An 8,535-nucleotide genomic window follows, 5' to 3' on the forward strand; every position below is an offset into this window, starting at 1 on the left:
CGTCATGTCCTGCAGCTAAAACATGGAATGTTTACAACATTCCATGTTTTAGCTGCAGGTCCAGGCGACGCGTCATGTCCTGCAGCTAAAACATGGAATGTTGTAAACATTCATCTTCGTTTCATCCCTCCACTTTAAAAACAAGTTCCCTGAAGAGAAACTGACACCAAAGGTTCAAGTTCTCTTAAAGATGTGAAGCGTTTTATTTAAACCAACATTTTTCAGTCAGGTCATCTGGACCGTTTCTTTTTGTGCTGAAACGTTTCACCTTCCATCCAGAAGGCTTCATCAGTCAAGGAAAAACTCAACACAAAACTGATTCTTCCCCCAAATAAATGGATTATTGAGCATGGACTTGACTGTCAATGAGGAAGAGGGCCGGCATCGGAGGAGGGGGCGTGCCAAAGACACCATCTTAGCACCAACAGAACTGGTTTGTTCCACTTTGGAGTAAGCTGTTGGGGGAAGAATCAGTTTTGTGTTGTGTGTTTCCTTGACTGATGAAGCCTTCTGGATGGAAGGTGAAACGTTTCAGAAAAAAAAAAAAAAATAATAATGTCCAGATGACCTGACTGAAAATTGTTGGATTGTGTACCTGGATTATTGAATATGGACTTTTTCCTTTATTTAAAGTTCTTTGAGATCTTATTTATATATTGATTATCAATAAGATCTTATTTATATATTGATTATTAATAAGATCTTATTTATATATTTATTATTAATCAGATCTTATTTATATATTGATTATTAATAAGATATATATGTATTAATAAAAGAACAGAGCCGCTGCAGCTCATAATAGCCGATGCGGCTCTTCTGCTCTGACTTCAGCTGCTGCCCGTCTCTCGGGGCTCTCTCCTGCTCTCACCTCAGTATTTGATGCAGTTTAAAGGGACAGGCCGGTTAATTCTGCAGTGAGTTCTGTCAGTTATAAACAGAACCTCAGCTGTGAAATCAGAGAACTGAGTGATGAGTACCGAGGACAAAGTCCAATCAGGACAAAGTCCAACCAGATTGGATCCTGTCATTGTTTCCTAAATTAAATCACAAGGTGTTCACACACCTTTAGCTTGTTTTCTGAACTGAAACCCAGATGAAATAACCGGACTATCCCTTTAAGAAGAGAGTTCAGAACGCCACGCTGTGAGAACGTTTTCACCCCCTGCAGGTTTCCGTTTTAATCACTTTAATGTTTCAGATCTAACATTAAAGTGATTAAAATGCAGGTTTTAAATGATGACATCAGTTTTTATAACCACCACCGAGGAGCCACGACCTTTAACCTCCTCGCACCGGCCCGGTTGGTTTGGAAGAATTTTTTGTTTTAATTCTTTAAAAACTATGTAAAAGACTGAGCTGAATACAGCACCTCAGACTGACGAAGTCCTTCGGATGAGAGACGAAGCGTTTCTACAATTTGTTGTTTTGTTTGTGAACGTCCAGAGGACCAGACTGAACTCGTTTAGATTTTTCTACCTGGATTATTGAGCAGCATCAGAATATTCTTTAAAAACCGTTTTGTTTTTATCAATTTCTCTCGTCTGATGAGATGAACCAGCTAACAAAAAGTTTTAACATGTGTAGGGGTGAACACTTGTCAGCGCTCAGACAGATGTTGAGCAGGTGTGGCGGCTCACCTGGAGCGGGACCGGCTGCGGCTGCTGCTCTCACTGCGGCTGCGGCTCTTGTGAGACCTGCGACTCCTGGAGCGAGACCTGCAGAGAAACCACGAGTCACGTTTGTGGAGCTGAGCTGGGGAACGGGCCGTCAGAACATCCACCCAAACCTCTCTGACCTGGAGTGGCTGCGAGAGTAGGAGCGGCGGCGCCGGGCACCGGGGCGGTCCTCGATGAGCCGGATCTTCCTGCCGTTCACCTCGGTGCCGTCCAGCTTCTCCAGGGCCCTCTTCATGTCCGCGTACTGCCTGAACTCGATCACGCCCTCGTTCTTCCGGCCCTTATGGGTGTCGGCGTAAGTCACCTCCCCCGCCTGCCTCATGTAGTCCTGCAGAGGAGCCAAGAGCACGTGAAGACTCATCCGCTGGCTTCATTTGTTCCTTCAACCTTTACACTGAGTCGGGACTCATTTACAAGAGACCTGGTTTAAACAATGACGACGCGGCAGAGCATCTTAAAAAACTCTGAACAAACGGAAGAAATGATGCAACAAGCAGCTACACTGTACGACGATATAAAAACTAAAAACAGGAACACGTCTGCGCTGCGTTTTGCCATGAACTCAGCAGATGTTTAAAGTCCCTTAGAGGTGGAGAGCTTCATTTATCTGATCAAAGAAAACCTGGTTACCTTCAAGTCCTGCCAGCTGCAGCGGCTGGAAAGATTCTCAACAATGAGCCGATAATCGGTCCTTACAGGCGGACCGTACCTGTCTCTTCCTTGCCAGCGCCCATAGCCACCTTTCAAGGCAACAAGCAAACAGGTAGACGATGAGGACCAGGAGGAGACTGAGCCGAGTCATCATTCTAAACTGCAGACTACAAACTACATAACATCAATATTCTCAAAGGGAAGGGAAACAAAGGGGAAAAGTAAAAGGAGGAAAAGATTTACAAAATAAGAATTCAAGGCTACAAAAGACCTTTCTATTCTTCCTATAATTCTGCATTTTAAAAAGTTTAAGCCAATACAACAACTGCAGATGTTAAACTCTGTTAGAAGTTCAATTGGCCTGTTTAACAAGAAGATACAATTAAATAAAGCAAATGTCTAAGCTATCCTAACTAACAACATTTGACTGTTAGAAAACATGTTGTTTTTCAGGCACCTATGAGAGCTGAACCCACATCTGCTCCTAACCCCATGGCATCCTCACCACCCGGCCTGGGCCTAATGGGAAGGAAAAGCGGTCTTCATTCACAATGGCTCCCCTTTTTGGTCTGCCCGGGGGCCCAGAATGGTCAAACCACACTCTTGGAAAGGGGGGACACCATGGCCAGCAATAGGGGCAGGCAGTCAGCAAAGGACTCTTTCAATTAAAACATTGAGGTTCTTTGTTAAATCTTTACCTTTAAATTGACAGTCATTTTAAAAGAAATAAACTGCACTAAAACAACAACACATTACATGATATTTAACAAATAGTTACAACATTTAAATTAGCAAAGTCACATTTCTTTAAGGTATTTAATCACTTCCCCATTACATCATCACATGTAACTTAAATCATTAGATTTAACATTCATCCATTAAATATTAAAGTTGTTGGTGGTTCTGATGTGCACAGATTTATTCACATCATGAAGGAACCTCAGAGAGCTGCGGGTCCTGGATCTGGTCCAAAACTGTCCCCAAACCCCGTTTCTGTCCAGGTGCTGCCAAATGCGAGCTCGGTACCAGTTCTGTTCAACTACAAACCCACAGCAAGAGCCGCTTACGTCCCAGTAACGAGTTCAGACACAAGAAACTGAGTCGCTTAAAGTCAGTAAAAAACTATATTTGGCTCTGAAATCTGATTTTGATCCTAAAGGTGCATTCAGCACAGTTCAGGTGAACATCTTACCAAATGTCTGAACATCACCGGCTGTTAAATGATTTAAACCAGAAAAACTGAAACTGGCCCTGCAGAAACACGACCCTGACACAGACTCAAGGTCAGGTAAGTAAATCTAGATTAAATCTGGTCAATACACTGGAATACTTAAATTATTGTGTCAAATGGAGACGGGCCTCCGTCCTGACACTCGGACCCACTTCAGCTCCAAGAGGCTCCATCAGATCGAAACAAACGACATCAACTCCGTGCAGCTCAGCCACCAAGAACAAACTTACACTTTGCTCCGTCCACATTACATCAGTAACATCGTTCATGTAAAGCGAGCAGAAACTTTTCTAGACACTTACTACGTCCACCGCTGCTGTAGCCTCCGTCACGGCGGGGACCCTTGGTGTGCTCCACCACGACCCGCTCCCCGCACAGGTCTTTACCGTTCAGGTCGTACACGGCATCGTCTGCGTCACGCGGGTCATCGAACTCAACAAAACCATAACTACAGACGGAAAGAGAGACAGTTAGACACGAACACCACCCCTGAACGGACGAGTCGTCTTGTCCCTGTTCAGGAGTCTCCACATCAAGCCGTCCTCGCTCCAACCACGTCCTCTAGCTGCATCTAGACGTCTCGTCTCTTCCAGCCAGCTGCATTTCTAACATCCTTCTTACAATAACCGACACGTTCTTGTTCTGAAAGGACCAGAGTCCAATCACACATTTCCATGAGTGAACGCAGAGGCGGCAGTTTGGAAAACTATAAAAAGGTTTGATCGAACTGAGATCATAAAACAAACGATTGCACTGTTTTCTTCTTAACTTAAAGACAAAATACATTTTTATTTTCTACTAAATGTTTGCAACTTATTAAAAAAAAAAGTACAATTATTTATAAATACAGCACGGTTTAAAGTTTTTATTGTGCTTTAAAAAATTACCAGTTATATATTTGTCTCAATAAAATTGCTTTAAGCAAAACCCTAAAGAAAACAACATTGGAGAGTTATAGCCAAAAATAAAAACTTTATTTTAAAACGGCAGATATTGTTTAAATGTTTTTTCTACATACTGGGCATGTGTAAAATGTAGGTGGGGGTAAATTAGAGATGGGGGCAGGTTTGTGGGGGACGAGATGAGCAGCGCAGGGGACCCGAAAGTTCCAGGTTCGATCCCCAGCCATCACCCAACATGTGGTGCCTCTGAGCAAGGCACCCAATCCCCGGGCGCCTGCACAGCTGCTGCCCGCTGCACCACCTGGGTGCACCCCAGGAGCCTCGTGTTAAACGCACGGAACTCACTTCTTCATTGTATGGGAAAATGACACATAGCACTTATTAAATAATAAAAACACTAACATTTGTAGTTTTCACCTTCCTTCGTTTTACTTATTTAAATCATCTTTGCCTTTTTCTTTACTGAATTTTCTTGTGGTTGATTAAAAAGCACTTTTGTCCATAATTTCTTATAAAGCAGCGGGTTCTTCGGTGCCACGTCTAATATTAGCTTAGCCGATGCTAAGCTAGTGTGAGAAGATGCAATAAACGCAGAGCTCCGCTCACCTTCAAACTCATTTTATTTTAATTAGTCAAACAATAACCGGCAACGACTCGTGCACACGAGGCTGTGAGCACCAGATCGCTGGTAAACACGTTTGGTTCGTGCTAACAATGTAGCCGTAGCGCCGCAGGCCTGTTAGCTTGACCGCGGCCTGCGCTGGCTCTAAGCGCGGCCTTCCTCTTGTCTCCCGTTCGCTCGGTACCGTACCCATTTTTCAGGTCCACTTCCAGAATCTTCCCGTAACCTTTAAAGAACCTCTCCACGTCCTTCTCCCTGGCCCTGTAGCTCAACCTGCCGATGTAAACCCGAGACATGTCGTTAACCTGCGCTAGCGCTGCCGAAACGTGAATAAAAAGACCGGAACAAGCAAGCTAACAGGAGAACCCGCGAGACCGTAGACCGGAAGTCCTGCCATCTGATTGGCTGCTTGGTAAGGAGGCGGAGCTTAACAGTTTTTAAATATAGATTGAATCAAGTCAGATTTATTTGTACACAGTTAAAACAGGAACTGTTACCAAAGTGCTGAACAAAAAGAGCACAGTATCAAATAAAAATAAGATATAATTAAAGCATCTGGAATAAAAACATTACAAACAACAATAGACAATTTTATAAAAGCATATCAAATGAAAAGTAAATAACATTTTTTTCTTTCGGCTGCTCCCTGCGTTAAGGGTCGCCACAGCGAACTAAGTCGCACGCACGAAGTAAAAGTAAATAACATAAATTATATAAAAAGGAAAAATATGTTGATTCAAAATTTCACAGCATCAACAAATCCCAAAAAAGTTGGGACAAGTAGCAATAAGTGGCTGGAAAAAGGAAACTGAGCATATAACGAACAGCTGGAAGACCAATTAACACTAATTAGGTCAATTGACAACATGATTGGGTATAAAAAGAGCTTCTCAGAGTGTCAGTGTCTCTCAGAAGCCAAGATGGTAAGAGGATCACCAATTCCACCATTGTTGCACAGAAAGATAGTGCAGCAATACCAGAATGGTGTTACCCAGCGTAAAATAGCAAAGACTTTTAAGTTATCATCATCAACCGTGCGTAACATCATCAAAAGATTCAGAGAATCTGGAACAATCGCTGTGCGTAAGGGTCAAGGCCGTAAAACTCTACTGGATGCTCGTGATCTCCGGGCCCTTAAACGTCACTGCACCTCAAACAGGAATGCCACTGTCAAGGAAATAACAGAATGGGCTCAGGAATACTTCCAGAAAGCATTGTCAGTGAACACAATCCACCGTGCCATCCGCCGTTGCCAGCTGAAACTCTACAGTGCAAAGAGGAAGTCATTTCTAAGCAAGCTCCACAAGCTCAGACGTTTGCACTGGGCCAGGGGTCATTTAAAATGGAGTGTGGCAAAATGGAAGACTGTTCTGTGGTCAGATGAGTCACGATTTGAAGTTCTTTATGGAACACTGGGACGCCATGTCATCCGGACCAGAGAGGACAAGGATAGCCCAAGTTGTTATCAACGCTCCGTTCAGAAGCCTGCATCACTGATGGTATGGGGTTGCATGAGCAGTTGTGGCATGGGCAGCTTGCATGTCTGGAAAGGCACCGTTAATGCAGAGAACTATGTTCAGGTTCTAGAACAACATGTGCTCCCATCTAGACGTAATCTCTTTCAGGGAAGACCCTGCATTTTTCTACACGATGATGCCAGACCACATTCTGCAGCAATCACAACATCATGGCTACGTAGGAGAAGGATCCGGGTACTGAAATGGCCAGCCTGCAGTCCAGATCTTTCACCTATAGAGAACATTTGGTGCATCATAAAGAGGAAGGTGCCACAAAGAAGGCCCAAGACGACTGAACAGTTAGAGGCCTGTATTAGACATGAATGGGAGAGCATTCCTATTTCTAAACTGGAGAAACTGGTCTCCTCTGTCCCCAGACGTCTGTTGAGTGTTGGAAGAAGAAGGGGGGGATGCCACACAGTGGGAAAAATGGACTTGTCCCAACTTTTTTGGAATTTGTTGACGCCATGAAATTTGGAAACAACAGATTTTTCCCTTAAAATGAAACATTCTCTCAGTTTAAACTTTTGATCTGTGATTTGTGTTCTATTCTGAATAAAATATTAGATGTTGGCACCTCCACATCATTGCATTCACTTTTTATTCACAATTTGTTTAGTGTCACAACTTTTTTAGAATCTGGTTTGTACCTGGATAAATAAAGAATTTAAAAAAAAAAGAAGACTAGAGAAGTTTGGTATGAACACCAGCATCCTCACATGGAGCCTGCTGCATCACAGGGTGGTGTGGGGACTGCACCAGTCAGAGGTGCAAACAGCAGAGGACATCACTGGCAGCAGTCTCCACACCATCCAGGACATACAGCCGATGTCTGGTAAAGCAGCATCATTAAGGACCACACCCACCCAGCACACTCTTCCATCTACCACCCTCAGGCAGACGATACAGATACAGGACTCTGTCCTCGAGTGGAGGTGGGAGGGGCTTAATGCTACAAGGATGATGAACAGCGGTGGGTGGGGCTTATTATCCCGGGTTGTTAAGCGGCTGTGGGCGGTGCTTATTATGCTCCTTCCTCCTCCTCCTCCCCTCCGGTTCGGTTCTGTTTCTCTCGAACCTCATCATCACTAACTCCTCCCGTTGACTCCACGGTGAAGTCGCTCGGATGTCGAAGTCCAGGAACCTTCTGGAACCGGTCCAGGAGGGCAGCAGGTCCCGTTAGCCGGAAGTTAGCTTCGCAGCAACAGGTCGCTCGCTGGTCCCGAACCGCCTCCATGGAGTTCGGAACTTTCTCCAAGTACTCCTGGGTCGACTTCGTGTTCTCCGTGGTCGGGGTGTGTACCTTCCTGCTGGACTGGGGTTCGGACGTGTGGGTGGCCGCAGAGTTTTACTGCCGCGGGGACTTCTTCTGGTTCGGGGTGCTGGTCGGCCTCATGGTCCTGTCCTCGGTCGTGGTCCAGATGTTCAGCTGGTTCTGGTTCGAGTACGACCGGGATCTGCCGGGGTTCAGCGGAGATGCCGGGAGCGTGTTCTGCGGGGACCGGGTCCAGATCTTCTGCCTGCTGCATGTTCTGCAGCTGGGCTTCCTCTGCAGGTACGAACCGAGCCAGGTCCAGGTTCTGACCACATCTGTTACAACCCTCTAGTTGTTCTGGTAGGTCTGCATGTACCTCTGAAGTTCCTGTCCAGGTTCTGGGGAGGTTCTGATGGTCCAGTTTGACACCAGGTGTGAGAGGATCTTTAAAAATATTTAAAAAAATCTGCAGAGCAGAAAAAGTCCAGTTCTGTGGTGGTTCTGGTCTTGGACCAGGGTTCTGTGGTGGTTTATGTCTCCTCTTGTCCCCTCACGTGACCTCTTGTCCCCTCGCGTCTCCTGTCCCTTCACGTCTCCTGTCCCCTCACATCTCGTCCCCTCACATCTCTTGTCCCCTCACATCTCTTGTCCCCTCACATCTCCTGTCCCCTCACATCT

At 45.2% G+C, this 8,535-nt stretch overlaps 1 protein-coding gene across 2 annotated transcripts in view; it reads right to left on the bottom strand.

The window, feature by feature from the left end:
• srsf4 (serine and arginine rich splicing factor 4) overlaps positions 1-5,449 on the bottom strand; it is a 6,391-nt gene extending 942 nt beyond the window's left edge. Inside the window, exons 1-5 of one of the 2 annotated variants that reach the window (XM_037693178.1) lie at positions 5,275-5,449; positions 3,864-4,009; positions 2,310-2,419; positions 1,799-2,007; positions 1,641-1,718 (exon numbers count right to left, since the gene is read on the bottom strand). In XM_037693178.1, the coding sequence (XP_037549106.1) occupies positions 1,641-1,718; positions 1,799-2,007; positions 2,310-2,419; positions 3,864-4,009; positions 5,275-5,381 (650 nt within the window). In that variant the 5' untranslated portion in view covers positions 5,382-5,449. Of the gene's footprint in view, positions 1-1,640; positions 1,719-1,798; positions 2,008-2,309; positions 2,429-3,863; positions 4,010-5,274 lie in introns of both variants that reach the window. The other variant, XM_037693177.1, reaches the window with a different exon arrangement.
• Positions 5,450-8,535: the final 3,086 nt, after the last annotated feature.

This window comes from Nematolebias whitei, chromosome 19, assembly GCF_014905685.2.
Source record: "Nematolebias whitei isolate Nwh7 chromosome 19, NemWhi1, whole genome shotgun sequence".
NCBI lineage: Eukaryota > Metazoa > Chordata > Actinopteri > Cyprinodontiformes > Rivulidae > Nematolebias > Nematolebias whitei.